General features: G+C 38.8%; 1 protein-coding gene across 7 annotated transcripts in view; it reads right to left on the bottom strand.

Moving 5' to 3' along the window:
* Nucleotides 1–2,093: 2,093 nt before the first annotated feature.
* The window catches only part of HEPACAM2 (HEPACAM family member 2), a 52,853-nt gene continuing 29,938 nt past the window's right edge, over nt 2,094–25,008 (bottom strand). For 2 of the 7 annotated variants that reach the window (XM_065938654.1, XM_065938653.1), the window contains exons 5-9: nt 13,757–13,882; nt 13,645–13,669; nt 13,515–13,552; nt 11,989–12,062; nt 8,015–8,128 (exon numbers count right to left, since the gene is read on the bottom strand). In XM_065938654.1, coding sequence (XP_065794726.1) covers nt 8,015–8,128; nt 11,989–12,062; nt 13,515–13,552; nt 13,645–13,669; nt 13,757–13,882 — 377 coding nt within the window. Of the gene's footprint in view, nt 2,926–2,956; nt 4,330–6,048; nt 6,368–8,014; nt 8,129–11,988; nt 12,063–13,514; nt 13,553–13,644; nt 13,670–13,756; nt 13,883–25,008 lie in introns of those variants that run through there. The other 5 variants (XM_065938649.1, XM_065938650.1, XM_065938648.1 and 2 more) reach the window with 5 other exon arrangements.

Below are 25,008 nucleotides of genomic sequence, written 5' to 3' on the forward strand. Positions count from 1 at the left end.
TTTGTGTGTGTGAGAGATACAAAAGTGAGATGAATTACAAGTGACTGAAAAGTGAGTTTCAAAAAGATAAGAATATGTGCTTATATTTCCCTTGGTTGCGGCAAGAAAATCTGGAGGGATAAACAGAAACAGCCAAACCAAAAACCAAAACCAAACACTAATAAAAAAGTTTTCTTAATGCATACTTTTTATAGGATTTTGATTTGTGAATCATGTGAATGTATAATTACCTATTTAAGGAAAGGCTGTTTAATGTTATATTTAAAATGCATAACCAATAAGGATCTACTAGATAGCACAGGAACTCTGCTCAATGTTATGTGGCAACCAGGAGGGGAAGGGAGTTTGGGGATGAATCAATACATGTATAGGTATGGCTGAGTCCCTTCCCTGTTCACTTGAAACCATCACAACATTGTTAATCAGCTATTAAAAAAAAAATAAAAATGAAATAAGCTACAAGATATATTGTACATCACAGGAAATATAGCCAATATTTTATAAGTGGAAAACAATCTTTAGAATTGTGAATCACCATGTTGTACACCTAGAACTTACAATCTTGTACAATATTGTACATCCATTATACCTCAATAAAAAATTACCACTTTGAAGCAAAAAAGAAAAAGGCTGTTTAAGACTATGTTTTAAAGTGTCCCAAATTTTATCTAGGAACAGGAATACAGAGATGCAGCAGTAGCTTATTGTTGTTAGAATCTTGGTGTTGCAGAAGACTCTTGAGAGTCCCTTGGACTACAAGGAGATCAAATCAGTCAACCCTAAAGGAAATCAGTCCTGAATGTTCATTGGAAGGACAGACACTGAAGCTGAAGCTCCAATATTTTGGCCACCTAGTGAGAAGAACTGACTCATTGGAAAAGACCCTGATGCTGGGAAAGATTGAAGGCAGGAGGAGACAGGGATGACAGAGGATGAGATAGTTGGACGGCATCACCGACTCGATGTACAGAAGCTTGAGCAAACTCTGGGAGTTGCTGATGGACAGGGAAGCCTGGCGTGCTGCAGCCCATGGGGTTGCAAAGAGTCGGACTTGACTGAGCGACTGAACTTAACTCCAAGAAAGAAGATACATGGTCTCTGGAAGGAAGTGAATTCAAGCTTGAGAAAGGAGGAGAGGCAGATGGACCTGGGGTGACTGGTTGTTGGGATGGCTGATCTGCTCTCTCCTAGCCCTACAATAAGACTGCAACCTTTCTTTGGCTCTGACAGCTACAGATGGTGTTTGGTTTAGAGGCCCCTCCTTAGACATCCTCCTGTATATGCCACGTGATCTCAGGGGTATAAAATAGTATTCTCAGATGAAGGGGAATTCATCATACTAGTTATTAACCTCATTTCTTTTCTCACACTGCCTTTGTAAAGTCTCATTTTTCCTTCATCCTGTTTTCTTTATCACCTTTATTTTGAGGGGTATATTTTATCTTGTTCTATTATGCGTTTATATGAGCTACCATAAATCCTTTCTGGAACTGGAGGGAGTAGGAATAAACGTATGCATGACTAACCTGAGAAAATTCTAACAGGTTATTTTCCTGGGAGTGAAATTACAAGCGATTTTATATTTATTTTTTCCAGATTTATTGAGATATAATTGACACATAACATTGTGTTAAGTCTAAGGTGTGGTGATTTGGTACATGTATATATTGTAAAATAATTACAATAAGGTTAGTTAACACATCCATCACCTCACATAATTACATTTTTTCTTTTCTTTTGTCATGAGAACGTTTCAGGTCTACTCTCTACAGGTGATTTTAATTGCTTTATGGTTAGCCTTCTGCATTTCCAAGTATAGATCCACTTTTAACAATGGGCATGGATTCCTTTTTTAATTAGATAATACTTTTTTTTTTTTTAACCAAATGTAGAGGAAAATATTTGTGGTAGAACTGATGGACTTTTCCAGCAGAAAAATACATAAGGCTAGTAGAGAAAAAAGAGCAGGAAAGAATGAGTAAGTTGTAGGACTTAGTTTTCCTTTCACCATGTGATTCTACGAAAATATAAGAGATATAGTATAAATATAGTGGTTTACTCAAAATGCATTTTAAAAAGAAATGCTACTGTTTTTATTCTTTAAAATTTTGTTTTTTATTGCAGTTAATTTACAATATTGTTAGTTTGAGGTGTACAACAGAGTGATTTTTTTCAGGTTCTTTTCCCTTTTAGGTTATTACAAAATATTGAGTAGAGTTCCCTGTGCTATATAGTAGGTCCTTCTTGGTTATCTATTTTATATATAGTAGTATATATATGTTAATCCCAAACTCTTTAGTTCTTCCCTCCCTTTCCTTTTAGGTAACCATAAGTTTGTTTTCTATGCCTGTAGGTCTATTTATGATTTGTAAATTTGTTCATTTATATCATTTTTTGATTCCTTATATAAGCAATATCAAATGATATTTGTCTTCCTCTGGCTTACTTCACTTCGAGTGATAATCTCTAGGTTCATCCATGTTGCCGCAAATGACATTATTCCATTCTTTTTCATGGTCATCTAATATTCCATTGTATGTAACTGTCCCATCTTCTTTATCCACTCATCTGTTGATGGACATTTAGGTGCTTCCATGTCTTGCCTATTGTAGATAGTGCTGCAGTGAACACTGGGGTGCACGTGTCTTTCAGAATTAGCATTTTCCCCAGACATAAGCCCAAGTGTGGTTATGCTGGGTCATATTGTAGCTCTTATTTTTAGTTTTTTACAGAACCTCCATATTGTTCTTCACAGTGGCAGTACCAATTTTCACTTCCATCAACAGTGTAGGAGTGTTCCTTTTTCTCCGCATCCTCTCCAACATTTATTATTTATAGATGTCTTAATGATGGCCATTCTGACCTTTGTAATACTTCATCATTGTTTTGATTTGCAGGAAATGCTCTTCTTTTGATGTCTCTCTTCTGTATAAAATAACAGGCCATGAGACATAGCTTAAAGTTGGAAAATTTTGTCGTAGTTCTTCTTTTTTAATAGTTGGAAGGTGAGTCACTGCATGGACTTAATGTCACTGATCATTTTAAATCCTCCACTGCTGTATATTTAGACTGCTTCTACCTTTACTTAGCCAGAATGAAATCCTAAAGAGTGGCACTGGCAGGTCAGAGTGTCAGTAGCCAAAGTCAATGAATATAAATATTTGTCTTTCATCTTCAAGACCTACAAGACTTGGATGACCGCCCCGACCCCACTCTCCCGGCCTCACTGTGCCCTGAAGCTCTCTGTGCCACTCTGCAGACCTGCTTCTCTCTGGGCTGCGACCACCTTTCCTGTGCAGGGTTTCTGCAACAGGATTCTTTGTAGTTTTATCTGGTAAATTTTATCTAGCAGTCTTGCCTAGGGCTAACTGTTACCTGAACCAGTTATTTCATTTGGGAGTTATAAAGTGGTGTTTTTAAATTCTACCATTTGGTTTCTGTTTTTGTTTTTTAGAATACAGCAATATACAAGGAGAAATCACAATCTAATAAAGTAAAAATTTCTAGCCTGAAAAGTAAGTAGCCATGTGAGAGCAAGAGTCTTATTTTGGTAGCTCTCCACGATGCACACTGGGGAAAGGGGTTAAAAAAAATCTAATTCTATAACGTCAATTTATGTAAGATTTTTACTCTGCAAGACAAAGAATCAAGGCTATATATAAGCGAAAGCATAATAATTTATTTGAATCCACTGTTCCTTGAACAAAAGTAAAAATCAGACTTTAATAAGTCATTTCCTTCAGTGTTTTACAAGTCTTGTAAAAAACTCCATTGGTGATTGACAACCTAGGAGAAGGCACACTCTTGCTTTTGTGACAATCATCTTTATTATTCCATGGTACAAACAGCAAGAAGGAAATTTGGGAATGAAAATTTAAAAGTGTAGAAATTTTAAATTTAATAAAACAAAGCCTGCTGAAGATTTTACAAATAAAAGTTTCCACACTTGTAGGTTAGATAGGATAGTGTCGGTGCTGAGGAAAGGGAAAGTATAGATGAGAACTAATTGAGCTTTGTAGGAAACATGATACAAAAAAAGTAACAGGAAAGTCCCGTCCTTTTCTTTCTTCTGTCAGCACGATAAAGACTGTCCTCTGGGAACTCTTGCCCCACCACGCTCCTCTGCAGCACAATGCACTGTGTGTATGCTGGAAAATCTGCAGTCAGATTTTTATAAATGACTTTATTCTGCATTAAAAGGACCAGTGAGTAAGAGGTACTGGCTTGATTTCTTCACTGATTCCAGATGAATATACATTTCCACTGCTTTCCTCAAAATGTGCTTTCCTTATTTCACTTAAATGCACTGCTTTGCCCGTGAATGCTTACCTAGTGAAGAGACATGCAAAATGTTCTACAGATTTCCAGGTCTACAGGTCGAAGAACCTTAAATTCGTTTATTCCCTGCTACAGCTGCAACTAATGAGAACTTTGAACTAGTTCAAGAAAACTACATTTACAAGTCAATAAGTATAAAGAGTAAGCCATCACTCAATTCTGTAGATAATTTCTTTTTGAAACTAAAAGTTTGACTTACGTGAATGTCCTATGAGCAAGTTGGGTTTAAAACAAACTGTGCCAAGAGTATTTAATGAGGTTGACAGACAGCATTTAAATAAATGCAGCCATGAATTCAATAAACAAATGACCGAGTACTAGAATATGAACACAGGCCAACTCACCAATTTGTTAAACACCAGTTCAGTTAGGTAATAGACATGTGTAGTAATGAAGACAACACTGCTAGAATAATAGTCTAAGAGCCAAAGGAAGAACATTTTGGCTGTGTTTCTATCTCACAACCACCTGTCAAACAGAGGTAAAGAAAGCAGTAAGTTACAGTTCTTTACCCCAAGCTGGGAATGCTGGAGATTCACTAACCACCTGTAATACTGCGTTATCCATGAAATTGACCTCTAAATTTAATTGGACCTAGAGAATAAAACCATAGATAATCAGGAAAGAGAAACGATTTCTGCATGCTTAGGGAATGTTTATTCTGTTGAGGAATACTTGTTCTACTAAGGATTACTGATCTTCAGTTAAAACAAACAAAGAGGAGCTCACTAAGCTATGAAACCTTTAAAAGACTATGTCTTATATTTAATCTCTATCCCTAGTACATAGTTAATGATCTGGAGATGTTTGTGGATTGACTGTAAAAAAAATACAAGTGCAAAACAGTTTCTGAAGAAAAAGAAAATATTCTACCTGCTTGTTTTTAAATTTAGAATAGGTAGCCACATCTGTATTCAAGGAAAACAATAGTTTAAAAAAAATGTTGGTTCCCATTTAGGATGAGCTGGAAGAGAGAAAGAGGAGAAGAAAATTTAAAAGTGATACTAGAGAGGAGGGAGACAGAGGAGGAGAGAAGAAAGAAAGAGAAGGCAGATTCAGAGAGGGAAGACATCTAGGATGCAGGTAAAGTCAAAACAAAGACACACAAATGGAACTTCCTCAGAAGATGGGGAAGAATGAGGTGAGAAGGGAAAGGCCAAGGAGATGGGGAGTGGGTGAAGAGAAAAAGTTAAAATTTTACATAACCTCCTTCTCCTGCCTCTGTAACTCAGCTTGCTCCTTGCAAAGTCTAGATCACGTAGGTCACGTAGTCTCAGAAAGTGGGGACTTGCAATACTAGGAACTGGAGTTTATCTCACTCACCCTTGTCCTGCTCTTTGCAATGGCCCAGCGCCTGCAAACCTGCTTCATCGTGCCTGTCCAGGAAGGCATCCCCCTCCCCATCTTGACTGCTGCTCTTGCGCACGAAACCCTTTAGTTTAAACCAGCCTGTTAAGAACTAGTGTTGCCCACTACAGTCTGTCTATAAAACCTCTGTTATCCCTCTGTTTGGGGCTCAGAGCTTGGAGTGGTAGCTCCTCTGGGCCGCCGGTGTAATAAACCTGAGTTCTCCAGCCCTCTGAGACTGGTGCTTGGTTTCCCGAGTACTGGTTTCTGCAACGTGGGGAGCACTGGGCTGGGAGTGTGTGTGTGGCGGGGGGCGGGGGGGGGGGCGGTCTTGAGTGGACTGCCCCTGGAAGGAGCACATCCTCAACAGCAGTTAAACAGTCCTTAATGAGCTTGAAAAAGAGTTTTTCTGCTGTATTTTCAACCTTCAAAGTTTATTTCTGACATAAAATTTTATACTCTTAAGAAATTCTAGCGATATTGTTCATGTCTGAAAGCAGTCTAATTTCTGAGGATGATTTCCTTTTTTAATTTGAGGAATCATTTTTTTCACCAAATCATTTTATTTGGTGTTCTGAAATTATAGCTGCCATACTCCACAGTTGAAAATCAATATTTATGTCATTATTTGGAGACTTAAAAGATAAACCTCAAGTCTTCCTTTGGTTTGTTTGCAGGCTAACTGGAAAAATATAGAATAAAGGACAAATAGAAAAACAAATGAATTTAAATAGGGCAAAATTTTTGCTTGGAAACAATCTTAAAATTAGGAAGCAGACATACTCTCAAAATTCTATATATTCCTTATTGTTAACAAAGAAAAACACCCTTTCATTTTCTATTCCAGACAGTAAAGAGGATTGGGTATCATTTTAGAGAGGTTTTGTTTAACTGTCCTGGAATAACATTACACTATGGTGCCCTATTAGATTGATATCATAATGCTACAAAGCAATTTTCTTTTCTTTTCAAACCGGAAGCTCCCAGCTCTGTCAGAGTCTGTTCTGAGTTACCTGACTCCCTTTTCTCCAGGTTCCTTGAGACAAGAAGGAATGCACTGATGGGGTCCTCTGAGGTGCTCCTGTCACTTATTCAGCCCTTAAATGAATGCACAGGTCCCCAGGGCTGGGTCTCCTCCCTGGAAGACCATTTCCCAGGCATTCATCCACTGCTAAGCTGTTATTTTTGGTATTCACCCAGAGGTGTGCATGAATTACTTTGCTAGAACTGTTTTCTTTTGCCAAAGGGGAAGTTCCCGTGTATGGTTATTGATGTTCTTTTCAAAGTCAATAAATGACAAATAAAGAAATGATGGAAGATGATTCGTGGCAGTTATGCCTGCAGGCAGTTACAGCCCACAAAAAAGGGAAGTTCATTTCATTATTCCAAAAGGCTGTTGGCGTAGTTTTTCCACCTATGGGAAGGGAAGGAGACTGCCTGGTGTCAGCCCCCAGGTTAACTGGATGAGCAGTTTCTGGGCTTTTCTTGGAGTGAGCTCAGTCCTTACCACGGTGGTTCTATTCACTTGAGAGTAGACTGCTTTGTCTGTGAGAGGTGGGCATTTGATGCGGACAGCATTGGGCATGTTTTACAGGTTTTTTTTCCTGGTCCTATTTGTAGTGATCCGCCTGCCAGTGCAGGAGACGCAGGAGACACGGGTTTGATCCCTGGGTCAGGAAGATCCCCTGGAGGATGAAATGGCACCCTACTCCAGTATTCTTGCCTGGAAAATTCCATGCACAGAGGAACCTGGTGGGCTACAGTCCACGGAGTTGCAGAATCGGACACGACTGCGTGACTGAACATGAACACCCCCATCTGTAGTGATAGATCACTGAGCCTAAAACCACTACATGTGTGCTTAGCTGCCAAAGTCACATCTGACTTTTTGTGGCCCCATGGACTGTAGGCTGCTATTCTCCTCCGTCCATGGGATTATCCAGGCAAGAATACTGGAGTGGGTTGCCATTTCCTTTTCCAAAAACCCTACAGCCACTGGAAAATCAGCAAGAGAACCAAGATGGCTTGAGAACTGGCCTAACGACCCCCTTCTTCTCCAGAAGTGGATTCATTGGGGGAAATGCTAGATTCTAGAGCTCTGCGTCCGGTCCACTGGCCCAAGTACTTGGCCCCAGAAGATACTTGTACGTTTGCCTGTTTTATTTCTTAGAGCTGTTTCCAGGTGGGAAAGTGTGTCACATGTAGGGGAGCTAGAATTTTCTGTTTTTAATGTATATTTTTTCTTCTGAACCTTTCAATAAACTCTGGGGACGGCAGGGGCTGAATGCTGAGCCCTCTCAGCACAGCATCATCAAACGCAAGTTCATACTTACTCTGGATGGTCTTGCTGCTGGGCAGGGATATGCTGAATAACTTCGTAAATTGTGCTGTGCAGATCTTGCCCTGGTACACCATCAGAGGCTGGGACAGATCTCGTGGGCATCTAGAAAATAGAGCACATTAAAATAATTGGCAGACTAGCAGATGGAATTTCCACTTCGCTACACAGCTGAAAACAACTGGAAGAGGTGATGATGAGAGAATTAGAACTGTTTAACTCCCCTTCATGGCCTTCCCTGGTGGCTCAGTGGTAAAGAATCCACCTGCCGACGCAGAAGATGTGAGTTTGATCCCTGGGTAGGGAAGAGCCCCTGAAAGAGGGCATGGCAACCCACTCCAGTATTCTGGCCTGGGGAAACCCATAAACAGAGAAGCCTGATGGGCTACAGTCCATGCGGTGGCAAAAGAGTTGGATATGGCTTAGCGACTAAACAATAACAACTTCCCTTCAATATCCATTTCCTCCTTGCTATAGTTCCTTTCACTTAGCCTATAGTAGTTTGTGCAGTGGCACAGCTATGAGGTCAGAAGAGGAATAGCTGGGCAAACTATCACTTTTTTCCTCCATTTAAGCAAAAAGCTGGCAGTACTATATAGGAAGTGCAATAGAAAGAAAAAAATAGCAAAGGGGAAGATATCAGGATAGCTTAGAATCAAAGAGCATATATTACTATCCTTTATATTATATCTCAGTCTTAGCTTTTTGATACTAATTGCCAATCATGTGTGCAAAGGTGGTTTAGGAAAAAGAATAATGTATAGCTGGAAGCCCTCATCACGTGGCAAGTTAGTAAAGACAGTACCAAGAAATACCAAACATACAAGGGAAGATGGTTTGGTTTGAATGCAGTAATGGGCTTTAAAGGTAAAGACTTAAAATGGAATACTGGATGTTTTTATTCAACAAAATAAAACATACTATAAAAGCTTGTGAATTAAAAAAAGATAAAGGCTTGGATGAATGTGGAAAGTATAGTAGCATATGCTTGGTTAAGATCAACATGTATTTTATTATTGCAAGTGGCATTTTTGTTTCATTAACTCCTATTTCTTATATTTGATGCTACTATTCTTTTTTTTAAATGAGATCAAGAATATTTATTTTAAAAATATCTTCAGTTAAGAATTTTTTTTCTTTTTTTATTTTTTTTCATTTATTTTTATTAGCTGGAGGCTAATTACTTTACAATATTGTAGTGGTTTTTGTCTTACATTGACATGAATCAACCATGGATTTACATGTATTCCCCATCCCGATACCCCCTCCCACCTCCCTCATACTATTCTTATGAACACTTCCCAAGTCTTTTGCTAAAGTCTGGCTCCCCTCCTCATCCCAACTCATCCTATGTTCATTGTACTTGTGGCCACTTTCAGTCCTCTGTATTTATATAGTCCTACCCGTAGAGGACTCTTTGCACTATATAGATCATCTGAAGAGTTCTTTATTTCATCCCCATTTGACTTGCCAGATCACTTTGGAACATCTTAGCTTCAGGTTTTCCTGGAAACTTCCTATTTCCATTCTACTTGTTAAAGCTTTCACAACAGTCCTAGGCTATGTGATTTGATTCATCCCATCATTTTTGTGTCAAGGGAACTTTGGTTCAGAGTCTGGACTTAAGATCAACTCTTGCTTTTCTTTGGTATAGAGGTATTCAGGGGCTATGATAAAAGCAATCTACAGGCTTCTCTGCTGGTCTGGTGGTTAAGACTTTGCCTACCATTACAGTGGGTGCAGGTCCTATTCCTGGTCAGGGGCTAAGATCCCACATGCCTCGTGGCCAAAAATCCGAAACATAAAACAGAAGCAATATTGTAACAAATTTAATAAACACTTTAAAAATGGTCTACATCAAAAAAAGTCTTTAAAAATTTTTTTAAAAAGCAATCTATATAGAAAATGACTAACTTACTCACCTAACCTAATACTAGAGCTGTTAGCAAATTTGTTCATTCTATGCCATTGCTTTCTGTACAATTCCCAAAAAGAAGTGCTAAATTGACAAAGAAAAGTATAGCAAGTAGACAGAGGAATGTTCATCTGTTCATGTATCACGAGAAACTAAAAGATGGATTCTGATTTTTGAAAACTCATAAAGTTAGTAATTCATTCCCCGTCTTAACTTCAATTTTGAGATCTTGGTAATGTTATTATTATTCCTTTCTCAAAGCCACTGCACTCAGCTGCTAATCTTCACACAATTCTGGCTGCTTCTAACATGGATCCTTTTCCTCTTCCTCCTTGGGTTGTTCATGTTGGTTTCTCACTTCTTCCCAAAGCACCTGGAACTGCCAATGAAAGACCTCAGCTGATTCCCCAGGAGTTTTCATCTCTGAAGATGGGTATGGTTCCAAATCGAGTTATTCCACTTATGACAGATTCCTTGGTGGCTCAGATGGTAAAAAATCTGCTTGCAATGCAGGAGACCTGGGTTTGATCCCTGGGTTGGGAAGATCCCCAGGAGAAGGGAATGGTTACCCACTCCAGTATTCCTGCCTGGAGAATCCCATGGACAGAGGAGCCTGGCAGGCCACAGTCCGTAAGGTCACAAAGAGTTGGACATGACTAAGTGGCTAACACTTTCACTTTTCTGGTATGTAATCAAGCATTCATTTCTTGGCCTTAGGTTCTTTAGAACTGTAGCATTTTGAGCAAACAGAGGTCCTCTCAATACAATCTTAAAACTGAGTACTGGTTAATTGCAAGTATAAATTTAAAGTTTCTTACATAGAACTCACCCCTTTCCAATGCATTCCTAGGAATAAAATATGATTTCAAAATTCATTTCCAGGTCTTATCAGGCTTCAGTTTCCTGCTTTTCCATTTAAAAGACATGCCTGAGAGGGGTGCTTGCTGTCATGATGAGGAGCTGTCTCTGAAATAACTGATCCACCAAATTATTTGTTTTTGTCTTTTTGGTTGTAGAAGTGAACGGTGAGCCTATCCTGCCTGAGACTGAATAGGACATTGCAAAGATTGTGCAATGCAGTTTTGCCCTTTACCTGTGACGACGTGGACACCGGTGCTATGACTCACCCACAAGAAGATGAAATTCCATCATTCCCCCTCCATTACTCACTGGCATTTGAGAAATAAAGCCTGTGGCCAGGTAACTTGCTGGATGAACCTCAGAACCTTAGAATTCTCTGAACAAGTGAGACAACCAATCCTAAATGGCAAATAGTTTTTAAAAATGGAAATGAAAATGCCCAGAGGCAAGTAGTTCATTGCAGGGGTCCCTTTCTTAGGTGAACTATCACAGGGAAAGGAAACAGGAAAGATCAGTTGTATATAAATCTGTAAAAATGTTAATGAGCTGATTAGCTCAGAGAAACATTCTATTTGTCTCTTAAACAAAATTGATTGCTTCAAAGACCTTGTCTGTGCAGACTGGAAAAGAAAAAAAAAAGCTTCAACTGTATAAAAGTTCTCTTGCAGCTTCAGAAAAAATTAAAATACATACCTGCATATTTTGGGTTTCTACACTACCTTTCTTCTGAAGGGCATAAAGTACCTGTATAATCAATTGTCTCTGCAATGTCCTCAGGAGATATGAGGGGGAATTAAAGGGGAAGCTGAATGACAGAGACAGTCAGTGAAGAGACAGTCCACAGTCATCAAAGTGATGCAGAATGATTTAAACCAGGGTCTCTCCGTCCCTTTTTTATTCAATTCTTTTGACCTTCAACCAAGTTAATTCTCTCTCCACTGAGCTTACCAGGTAAAGAATGATTATTAATTCGTGTAATTTCCTTATTTGTGTTAGCTTTTTGATAGAGGCTTAGAAAGACACTTTAGCTCCCCAGATCCGGCACTGCCATTCATTATAGAGTGAGTCAATACGGCTGAGGGTGGTGCAGTCATTGGATTGCAGTGCCCCCAGGTTTAAAGGAATGCTGCTTACACCTCTGCTGAAGCAGAATGCTACTTCTAGGATAAGCAGCCACTAGAAAACCAACCCTGGCAACACCAGAAGCTTCTGGGAAAGCAACAAATTCGTATATTCCAAAGTCATCCAGCGCATCCTCGTGGCCTGAAATGGAAAACAAATACTCCTTACAAACCAAATGCCTTGTACTGTGATTGTTATACTTTTTTTTTTTTTTAAAGAAACCTTTATAAAGTGATCTTTATGGTTTACTTCCAGTGGTATGGTTTACTCCAATTTAACAGTTCCCATTGACTCAATGGACACGAAGTTGAGCGAACTCTGGGAGATGGTGAAGGACAGGGAAGCCTGGCGTGCTGCAGTCCACGGGGTCGCAAAGAGTTGGACACAGCTGAGCAACTGAACAACAACAATCCTCTATAGTCATGCTGCCACTAAGTGCAGAGAAGGCGATGGCACCCCACTCCAGTGCTCTTGCCTGGGAAACCCCATGGACGGAGGAGCCTGGTGGGCTGCAGTCCATGGGGTCGCACAGAGTCGGACACGACTGAAGCGACTTAGCAGCAGCAGCAGCAGCAGCAGCAGCCACTAAGTAGTACTGGAAATCACTCCTTTTGAAGCTCAGAATTGAAACTGAATTGGGACAATTATCCTTAAAGTCTGATGTGGGGACACTGGTGTATCATATATCATATATATATATGATATCATCATATATATATATCATATATCATATATATATCATATATCATATATCATACAAAATAGAATACACAAGTTCAATATCACCTAAACTCTCATCTGTAAAATGTAGGGTGGCTCTTCCAGGTAGTCTCTGGGAGCTTTCAGAACTCCAACACTTTATTATTTGTGAGAAAGGACTAGATAAGTGGAAGAAGACCCATGTTTACTAAGAATCCAGGCATTCTATTAGGTGCCTATAACACTGGATTTAATTCTCAGAGCAACCCTAAGGGGACGTTATGAGCGTTATTATAGAGTTGAGTTGAGGTCAGGAAAAATAATTTTCCCAAGGTGACACTGGGGGGAAGAGGCACATATGGGACAGAAATCCAGCTCCTATGATTCTAACGCCTGAGCAAAAGCCCCACTGTTAACATAACAACTCAGGCGGGAGTCAGAAGTGATGGCAGTGAGGGGCACCCCTAGGGTAGGAGAAGCAGCAACCTGGGGGACCTCCCTTTCCTCTTCTCCCTGGACAGGAGTTGTCAGCACTGTGTCTGCTTTACAAACTGACGCAGTGAGAGAACACTTGGGCAGTTCCAAAATTGTAAGAAGATCATGGAATATGGGTCAGTGATGGTGGGCGAATGATAGTCTCTCTGAGCCTTGGTTCTCCTGCCTGCAAAATGGTGTTGAAAGTGTCTTTCGGGGCTTCTCTTACAGATCTATGTGACCTACACAAAACTAATACAAGGGATAGCACTTCGTGAAGTGAGGGCAGTCACCCTGGGAGGGGATGGTTAGCATTATCTCATGAATTCTGTTATCTCAACAGTACATTATATAGATAGCTAATATTAACAATATATATTAATAATGATAATACATAGCCCCTCTCAGCCTGGCCATTACCTGAAAATGTTCGTGCTTTCCTGTATTCTGTTTCTGGCCTGAAAAGACAAATTGGTGCTTCTGTTAGTCTTAATCATTGAGGAAAAAGCATTCCAGAGAAAAATTATTTTCATAGAAACATATACATTACCTGCCTTCTAGCTTTTGTTTTATAACTAAAAACCAGAAAGAAAAAAACATAGTAAGATACTTTTTAAAATACATATAAACCATTCATATATATTTTTAAAATTTTAACCTACCTTTGTAGGGTTGAAACTTTTTCCATAAGAGAAGAAGACACATGGATATAATCAAAAAGAGTGATATTCCAGTTATACTTGCTAAAGGGGACAATGATTTCCCTTTCTGTGCAAGCTTCTCTATTCCTAAATAAAAAGACAAGTATATTTTAATATTTTTATTAAAGATCAATAATAAATTATTATATAGCTTGACTTTATGCTTTGTTCTAAATGGTATAGTATTACAAATGTATATATATTACACTATACACACACACACACATACAGAGTCTGAGCAAGACCTAACAGAAGGAATACACTTATTTGAGAATACACACTAAACTTTCTAAGGATATTTATGACCGGAAATGTGGGGAGCTGTTCAGAATAATACCATTATGTTATACTAGATGTAGTAAATAGCTCATGTCATATTTTTCAATAGTGTTTGCTAGCATTTAACTTGGATCTGTTGGATCTCACTGTATGAATATCCCCAGATGCTAGGCTGCTCTCTCTCTCTTCCCATCTCACTTTTTAAACACTGTTCATGTATGTGGATTTTCTAGAGTGGTGGTGTGTGATTAAATGTGCAAGAGGAGGTGTTAAGTTTAAATCATTGCTAATTTTTGACCAATAAAGAGATTTTAATTTCTAAAATAAAATGTGTGTGATTGTCAATAGAATATTTTAAGTCCCACTTTGGACTTCAATTCACTTTGGTTTGCAAGTCATTCCTTTGGTTAATATTCCTATAGAAAATATAGTGCTAATAGCTAACACTTGTTGAGTGCTTACAATATGTCAGGCTCCATTCTAAGAGTTCATGATACGTATTAATCCCTGGATGTCACAACAATGTTATTAGGGAGGGCTCAGAGGGTAAAGAATCTGTCTACAATGCAGGAGACCTGGGTTCCATCCCCGGGTTGGGAAGATCCCCTGGGGGAGGGCATGGCAACCCATTCCAGTATTCTTGCCTGGAGAATCCCCATGGACAGAGGGGTCAGGTGGGCTACAGTCCATGGGGTCACAAAGAATTGGACATGACTGAGCGACTGAGCACAGCACAGCACATTATTAGTATTATGTTCTCTTAGAGATGGGGAATCTGACCCTGGGGTCACTCAGGAAGTAAGTGGCAGTGTCCAGATGAGACCCCAGACTCTTGGCACTCTGTACTTCCTCACTTTGATGTTGTTTTGACAAAATTTACTAGGCATAGCAAAGTTGACACTAGTTACAGACTATAACATGCTTAGTCAGAGAGCTAATCTATGAAGTGGAAATTGTTGTGACCCTCAACAAAAGCAAGTGACAGATGTCTTCCATATTACATGTGAATCAGGTATTGATGTGGACATGAATGGTGGTAGCTGCCCATCTCAGTCCAGTTGAATGTGGGGGTCACAGTCATGGGATGTCACTTCCCTTCTGCCATGTGGAGAACAGCTTGAAGCATCTGGGTGTGGTGAAGAACACGGTGGAGACTCAACTCTGCAATAAATATCCAGCCTGCATCCTGTCGACTTCTACCACAAAGACTCGGCTGAGGCCTCCAGCAGCCAAGATAAGGATGAAAACTTAATCTTTCCCTTCTTTCACTGTGGACCCATATATACTCTCTCAGCTTTTCTACCTAAAACACTTGAACTTTTTAATCTTCCCTGAATCTTGTTATAATGTAGTATAGATCATATATATTAAACTTCAGTTAAAAAGTCAGGGGAATCATGATATCTCCTTGACTTTCTCCATTAATTGCTCTTCTTATATTCCCTTTAAGTCCTTAAGAGTTTAGGCAAGTTGCTTTTCATCACCAAAAATCTTGACTATTTCAGATGGTATGTTTATATGTTTCTGGTTGGTATTCAGAGAACTGTGTTCTTAAAATGTTCCTTTTTTTTCTTTACATGTTTTAAAAAATTTGTTTATTTATTTAGACTGTGTTGGGTCTTTGTTGCTGCACGAGGGCTTTCTCTAGTTGCAGTGAGTGGAGGCTACGCTCTAGCTGCGGTGTGCGGGCTTCTCCTTGTAGTGGCTTCTCTGTTGTGGAGCGTGGGCCCGAGGGTCAGGGCTTCAGTCGTGGCAGATGGGCTCAGTAGTTATGGCACATGGATTGCAGAGTGAGCAGGCTTCAGTAGTTGTGGTGCGTGCGCTTAGCTGCTCTGCGGCATGTGGGTTATTCCCACACCAGGGATCAAACCTGTGTCCCCTGCATCGGCAGGTGGATTCCTAACCACGGGACCACCAGAGAAGTCCCCAAAATGTTCTTTTTATGGAATTACAATAGCTATGTAATATTTATTGCTTTTAAACAGGTTGTAAATTAAACTTTTGTCAGCTTTGGGTAGAAGAAACAAAAGCAAGGTAGTATGAAATGAGCTAGAATTACAACTTATTGGTTCTGAGCTTCTGAGCTAGAACAAAACATCACAAAACTTATTAGAAATATTATTTTTCCTCCTTTTCTCTTGGTTAATGATTTGTAGAAAAAGTTACCCTTTCCCACTGTTAGAATGCTGGCCTTTTAGTCGGTAACTGTTTCAGCATTTGGGGGATCACTGTGTGAGGTCTCGGCCTTTCTTCAGATACCACACTCCTACTTCACAGGTTTGTTTTCTCTAAAGAGCTGGGCAGTGCTGAATGAGCTACTTACCTTTAAGGGCCTGGATTTTCACAGTAGTAAAATGAGGAGGCTGGAGTGACTGGCCTTTAAGTTCTCTTGTTGCTTGAATATTATATGATTTGAGGCAGCCAGAGAGTTTTACATGAAGTTTATGCAAATAGGACATTATATGCAATAGTATGGAGAAGACTCTTGAGAGTCTCTTGGACTGCAAGGAGATCGTATCAGTCCATCCTAAAGGAAATCAGTCCTGAATATTCACTGGAAGGACTAATGCTGAAGCTGAAGCTCCAATACTTTGGCCACCTGATGTGAAGAACTGACTCATTGGAAAAGACCCTGATGCTGGGAAAGATTGAGGGCAGGAGGAGAAAGGCACGACAGAGGACGAGATGGCTGGATGGCATCACGGACTCAGAGGATATACGTTTGAGCAAACTCCGGGAGATGTGAAGGACAGGGAAACCTGGCGTGCTGCAGTCCATCGGGTTGCAGAGTTAGGCACGGCTGAACGACTGAACAACAATGCAGCAGTATGCTAATAACCGAGTCTCAGAAAAGCTGTGTGCGCACGTGTACATACAAAAGTTATAGATTTACTGATGTGATAGATGTGTAGCCTAACTTAGCATTATTATAATGATAAAGTATGCAATACTCTTTATTGCTAATTCCAGACATCTAACCGATTCTCATGGTTTGTTTTTGTTGATTTTTGCTGAACTCGTGTATTTTCAACTATATTTTGAAACAATTAGATTTCAAATACATGCTTGGTTATTATCCAATTCAACAAAAAATTGTTTACGTTGAAGATAAACAAGTGTAACTTCATGAATGTTGGTTGACATTTATTAAGATGAAACTGAAACAATGGTGACATTTGTTGGAACTTCATTTAACAGTAATTTGAATAACTGCTTTGCTAAACTGGATAATAGTTTTTGAATAATGGAAGAACTCAAATATTTTTTTGCCATATATAACATAATGGCTATGGAAACAATGCACTTTTAAATTTTCTCTGTATTATCATCTTCATCACTGAAGTGTAACAATCAACAATCTTTCCATCACTCTCATACATGGCAACGATCTTATTAATTGAACAATATTCCCTGAATTCTGTAGTTGCTGTGTGCAATATTCATATTATTTCATTTAGGTCAAATTGTTTTTCTTTATCATTATTAGGTTTTTGACTGCTTGTTCTATCAGTCATATGCTAAAATCTCCCACTCTGTGGATTTTTCTATTTCTCTGGTCAATTTTTTCTATTTATTAGATGTACTTAGAAGCTATTCTAGATGCATATAAATTCAGAATTTTTATATCTTCCTGCTGAACAGACCACTTCATTTTTATGAAATGTCCATTTTTAACCTAAAGAAATATATCTAATTCTTATCTAATTTCTAATTCTAATTTCTGTGGTATTAGTGTGGTCACACCAGCTTTCTCTGGACCATTTGCATGGCTTTTTTGTTCACTTATTTACTTTCAGCATCCTTTATATAATGTATATCTCTTATAAGTGTTAAATAGTATTTTAATACCTAGCTTTACAATACTTGTCTTTTAGTTGGAATATTTAGTCCATTAATATATAATGTAATTATTAATATATTTTGGTTTCTAACTATAATCTGATTTTTTTTCTACATATCCTACATTTTTGCTCTCTCCTTTTTTGTCTTAATTTGGTTTTATTAGGAGTTTATTTTATTCCTCTTTTCCTCTCTTGTTTGTTATATACTGTTTGTCTCTTAGATTTTAGAGATGAAAAAAAAAATCTAACCAGAATTAATGCTTTTAGGCAAAATATTCTGTGACATAAATCATAGCAATATTTTCCTAGATTAGTCTGCCAGGGCAAAAGAAATAAAAGCAAAAAAACCACAGTGAGACCCAATAAAACTTGTAAGTTTTTGCACACTCAGCAAAGGAAACCATAAACAAAACAGAGAAGCAACTTAAGAACTGGGGAAAAATATTTTCAGATGATGCAACCAACAAAGACTTAAACCAGAAATAAATAGACGGCTCATACAACTCATTATCAAAAAATCAAAAGACTCAATCAAAATATGGACAAAAGACATAAATAGATATTTCTTCAAAGAAGACATACACATGGCCAACAGTCACTCAATATCACTAATTATTAGAGAAATGCAAATCAAAACAATGCAGTAATAACAACTTTCATAGTAAAGATGTTCAAGCTAAAATTCCAATATAGGACTCAAATTTAATTTAGTAGTGCTGACTACAATTCTCTACTCTTTCTACCACTCTTGCCTGACCATTATATGAGAAATAGAAATCCTTTAAATCATTAGGCCCAAATCTACTTGGTTCTACCAACTGGAACTCCAACAAATAAATCAGCCCCTGAACGATGCCACATCGATTGTTTGATGAAGCTCTCACTTCTCCCCTGAGAATTCTCTTCTTCAGATCCAGTATCTCCAGATGACATTCTTTATATGACTGATTTTCATAATCTCTACCATTTCAGAGGTACAATTTTAGAAGCTCAACAAAGCTATTCAATTTTACTTCTAAAGTATAAATTCAGGAGGACGCATACTCTGGTGTGGCTGTCAATAAGATAGAGGCAAACAGAATGGTCTGAGACACCAGCAGTGATACAAAAGCAAAGTAACATAACAGAAAAAATTGATAAGAAATGTTCAGTAATAAAATGTCATGGTTTAAGGTACAGCATATTACTTGGGCACCACTTTTAGCAAGTGAATTCTCTTATTTGTTCATTTTAGATCCAATTACTGAAATCAAAATTAGCCAATTTCAGATATACACAATCAAATCTCTGTGCATTACATGTGTATAAAACCAAATGTACATTTGTTTCCCATTTATTTGGTATAGGTATGTCATATCAGTAATAATGAAAATAATAAAGAAATTAAAAGTATCATTTATAGGTACAAATAAAGAAGCAGTTTCACAGAAATGAAAATACATGCCATAGTCAGTAGGTCCTGGAATGGAGACTGGAGAAATACATTTTTTCCCTGATTGCAAAAATTTTAATGGTTTTAACAATTGGCAGGTAGGCTCAATATATTCACTTTTCCTCTAAACTTTTCTAAAACTAGGTTTGATGTACTCCAACTCTCTCACTACTTGATAGCTGGACTGCCTTCACTAAAATTCAATATCCCCTAGTCCTTAGAAATAAATTCAGTGCTAATTTATTTGGGTCAACCATCTACAATACACTTTACAATGAAAAACATTTTAATGTCGTCTCAGCTGTTTTTCCCCTTAAGCTTGAAAACATGCTAATAATTATTATTTCAGTGTTTCTCGTAATGCTTAAGTTACACTCTGGCATACACTGACTCTGCCAGGTGATCCTATGATTCTGATGACTTGTAGTAGGTTTAACAAACAAGGACTGAATGTCTTACATGAGATAAGACACATCTCCTCCCCTCTCCTTCATTTTAAAACTTTTGTCCCTTTAATTGTGTTTCCTGGAATGACTGAATTTGTACATTCTGACCTAGAGAGGATCCAACTCATTCTCTTTAGCATTACTTCCTTATTTCTTCAGGCTCCTTCCTTATTGCCCTCTGGCCTCTCTTCCCTTTGGCCTCTGTTAGTCCTCCATCAGAAAGTATCCTGAGGTGACTAGCACCTGTCAGCTCAAAACCTTGGCCATGGCTAAGGCTGAGTATCCTCTCCCTGGAGACTGAAGAATAAAGACAATCCTTTTCTCAGAACTGATGATCTTCCCTGTTTAGGCCCCCTTCTCTTCTAGAGCATCCTGATTCTCTCAACACTGCTTCTCATACATGGAATCTAGAAAAATGGTACTGATGGACCTATCTGCAGGGCAGGAATAGAGATACAGGCATAGAGAACGGCCTTGTGGGCACAGTGGGGGAAGGAAAGCATGGGATGAGTTGAGAGAGTAGCACTGTGATCTATCTATCTATACGCTACCATGTGTAAAATGCATGGCTAGTGGGAAGCTGCCGTATAAAGCAGGGAGCCCAGTCCAGCCCTCTGTGCTGACCTAAAGGGCTGGGATGAGGGTGGGATGGTTGGGAGGCTCAAGAGGGAGGGGTATATATACATATGCTGGTGAGCGATCTGTGTAGTTGTATGACAGAAATCATACAATCCTAAAGGAAATCCAGTCAATCCTAAAGGACATCAGTCCTGAACATTCATTGGAAGGACTGATGGTGAAGCTGAAGCTTCAATACTTTGGCCACCTGATGAGAAGAACTGACTCATTGGAAAAGACCCTGATGCTGGGAAAGACTGAAGGCAGAAGGGGCTGACAGAGGATGAGATGGTTGAATGGCATCACCAACTCGACGGACATGAGTTTGAGTAAGCTCCAGGAGTTGGTGATGGATGGATGGAGGAGCCTGGTAGGCTACTACCCATGGGGTCACAAAGAGTCAGACATGACTGAGCGACTTCACTTTCACTTTTCACTTTCACGCATTGGAGAAGGAAATGGCAACCCACTCCAGTGTTCTTGCCTGGAGAATCCCAGGGATGGGGTCACACAGAGTCGGACACGAATGAAGGGACTTAGCAGCAGCAGGGAAGCCTGGCGTGCTGCAGTCCATGGGGTCACAAAGGGTCAGACACAACTGAGCGACTGACCTGAACTGATGGCAGAAATCAACACAGCATTGTAAAGCAATTATCCTCCAATTAAAAACAAAAAATTAAAAACAATGTGGTTCTGGACACTTGCAGCAGTTCCCCTCTTCCTCCTTTCAGAGAATTTTGTACTCTTTAGCACATAGCATGCCATTCTCCCCCTTATTTAAACACGATTGACTCATTTAGCAAAGCCCTGGTGCAAATGCTATTTGCCCCCTCCTTAGGCAAACAAATAAAATGAAATAACATATTAAGTGCAAATATAGGTAAGAGGTGTGGTATCCATGGTATCGCAGCCCTGCTGTTTGAGAGACTGAACCTAAAACAAGACAGCCATATGCCACCAGTCAGCGTGTCTATTTCTAGGTCAGAATGGAGTCCTGAGATCGCTCCCATCCAGTCTGCAAGCTGATTATGGTCACTGATTCATGTTCTTATGGAAATGAAGATGGCCTACTGAGGGCATGCTATTTTCACACCCTACCACGGCCCCACCTGACAGACACAGTTGTTCTGTGATAGATGCTCATGGGATGCCACCTAAGGCTTCAGTGGTTGTAGCGCATCTCAGTGGTTATCCTCCACGATCTAAAGTGAAATACATCTCCTGGAAATCTTAACCAGAGAAATTTCTAGGTAGTTAATAGAAATCAGTAAATTCGTTTTCCTACCTAGGAGTAGGGTCATTTTCCCATTCTCTTTTTCATGAAAAGTTGTACAATTAGAAATATATACTAAAAAATGAGAGATTTCATGGGATTAAATACAAAAATATTTCTACTATGGCTAAATCTCAAACTGTGGCCATGTGGCCCTTGAGAACTCTAATAACTTGTACATTGGAATGTTGTCATGAAATGTGAACATTTGAATTCTGATTATAAACATTTTTATTTTATGTATATTGCATGTCACGATAGTGATTTAGACCCAGTTAAATTGTAAAGTAGGGATACTTGCATTCAAGAAAGTAATTATGGTAATAAAATCATTGTTCTTCCAAAATATGAACACTAAGTTATTACTTTAATTGCTATTCTTTTCTTGAAAGTTACATACTAGGTATTACTTTTAGTTACAAATATTTCATTATTTCTCACTCATATGAAAGTATACATGTCTGGATAAACCAGAGTATCTATTTGTTTATAGCATAAAGTTAGTTAAGGTGATAAGAAAATACATACTATCTTGTACATATATGTGACATATCCTGTAGATACATGACATATTTTTTAGACATTGATATTCTCAGTCAACATCAAGGGAGGCAGTTTACTCAGTGTTTAAAAAAAAGGTTTTGAATTTAGACATTACTTTATCACTGACTAGCTGTGTGTGTGACTTTGCCTATTTCCCCTGTTTTCTTTAGGATATCTCTATTAAGATACTGAGAGGTAGTGGGATTACAAAGATAACTTAGATGTGAATCACAGTCCAAAGAGTGGGGAGGCACCATCTGGTTTAGTCTTAAACAGGCAGGAAAACATAGAGCTAATAGCCACTTTCTCTAGTCTTCCTCTCCTGAACTAAAAGTCGCTAATAAAACCTTTGATTATTTCTGGCACTTGTTGTTTTCTTTCCAAATTTACAACTACATAGTCATCTTTGACTCCTTCCTTTGCCTCTCATGTCTTATTGCTGAGATTTTTTGATTGGCCACATTTCTTTGCCTCATTACAAAGAGGTTCTATTTCTTACAACTAGACTCTGGTTATGTCAAATGTAACTTGGTTTTAAAAATCTCTCAAAGGCAGACATCTTACCACTTTAAATTATGTTGCATTTTCCACAAATATTAATATAGGTAGCTCATCAGAGTGGATGGTCAGTAAGTGTTCAATTGACAGTTACAGATGATGTCCAATTTTTTCACTGTAGGTTGCTGTTGTTTATTCCCTAAGTCATGTCTGACTCTTTTGCGGCCCCATGGACTCTAGCCTGCCAGGCTCCTCTGTCCATGGGATTTTCCAGGTAAGACTACTAGAGTGGGTTGCCATTTCCTTCTGCAGGGGATCTTCCTGACCCAGAGATCAAAACTGCAGCTCCTGTTTAGCAGGTGGTTTTGGACTCTTTACCGCTGAGACACCTGGTTTGTTTGTACCTTTAATTTGCATTGCAGAGATTCACTGATTTAGGAAAGTTTCTAAAAATCAAATACTTAAAATACATTAATACTACTCATTTTCTTTGCCATTTGCTACTGTTTAAGTTCTGTGGACATTTGGGGATTGGAAAACAGCTCTACAAACCACAAAGAGGTCATGAATGTTGACAACACTGAATCACTCTGAAAAATAAGCACCTGCTCTTCTTATTTACAGTAATAACAAATGTCTGGTCTTTGTACAGGTCAAACAGGTTTTTTAGATTTTGCAAAAGGTAATTATTTGATATTAAGGCTGTAGCTGTCTTTGGACTTTGGTAAAGAGATCTGAATCAAATATTGGGGGCTTCTGATATTATGATCCCTTGGCTGAATATTAATGGAAAAAGTTTAGGGAGTAAGGAAGGTTTCAGTGCAGTACACACCTACATATCACAGACATGTTTTCACTTGCAATGAGTATGAGGAACAAGTCTAAGACAACATCCAGATTGCCACAAAATTACATACTTAATTATGCTGTTTTTAAAAATTATGTTTCAGTTAACCACTGAGGTAAAAAGCTGGTTAAATATGTTAAAAACTTGGTAAAATAGAAAGTAAACTATGCTAGCTGTTTACTTACATGCTGGCCACCCACCCATATCAGGTTGTAAGCATCTTGTTAGCAGGAATTATTTTTTTCAGATGGCATTTACCCTAGTATTTGGCCCATAACAGCTCTCAAATAACGAAAGATTGATTGCCTGATTTATATAACCCTAAACACCCTGGTGGCTCAAATGGTAAAGAATCTGTCTGCAGTGCAAGAGACCTGGGTTCACTCCCTGGGTCAAGAAGATCCCCGGGAGAAGGGGATGGCAACCCACTCTAGTATTCTTGCCTGGAGAATTCCATGGACAGAGGAGACTGGCAGGCTACAGGTTACGGGGTCGAAAAGAGTCAGACATGACTGAGAGACTAACACAAACACATGTATGTTTTTGAGACCTATAAGGAAAATATGTTATTAATTCCTGCCCAAATCAAGCATAATTCGGGTAAAAATTCTAGCACTGCATTGTCCAATATTGCAGTCACTAGATATATGTTAGCCACTAGCAATGCTGCCGCTGTTGCTAAGTCGCTTCAGTCGTGTCCGACTCTGTGTGACCCCATAGATGGCAGTCCACCAGGCTCCGCCGTCTCTGGGATTGTCTAGGCAAGAACACTGGAGTGGGTTGCCATTTCCTTCTCCAATGCATGGAAGTGAAAAGTGAAAGTGAAGTCTCTCAGTCGTGTCTGACTTTTAGCGACCCCATGGACTGCAGCCCACCAGGCTCCTCCGCCCATGGGATTTTCCAGGCAAGAGTACTGGAGTGGGGTGCCATTGCCTTCTCTGAGTCACTGGAAATACTTAAATTAAAATTAATAGGGACAAAATAAAAGCGTCAGTTCCTCAGTGGCATAATCATATTTTAAGTGCTCAAAAGCCAAATGAGCTATGGGAACTTGAATAGGATTTGCACACTACGGTTGTGTAAAAATTGTATAAATCTTAATTACGTTGAATTGGTTCATGGTGCTTTTCAGGTCTACTACATCCTATTTTTCTGTCCATTCATTCCATTAATTTTTGATATTGAAACTCCAACTAAAACTCTTAATTTATTTACTTTAGAATAATTGCAATATATAGAGAAACTATATGTAACTTTGTTCTGTGTTTTTCAAGTCTCCTGCAAATTGCTTTCATAATTTAAAACAGAGGAAAAAAGAAAAAAAATCCAAATGAGGCTAGGAAGTATTATATTGGATAGAGCAGATATCAAAGATTTCCTTCAAAGCAAAAGTCCCACGGGACAGCACTCTTCTAGATAGTGTGGCATTTTCTTC

This window comes from Muntiacus reevesi, chromosome 6 (assembly GCF_963930625.1).
Source record: "Muntiacus reevesi chromosome 6, mMunRee1.1, whole genome shotgun sequence".
NCBI classification, from domain to species: Eukaryota; Metazoa; Chordata; class Mammalia; order Artiodactyla; family Cervidae; genus Muntiacus; species Muntiacus reevesi.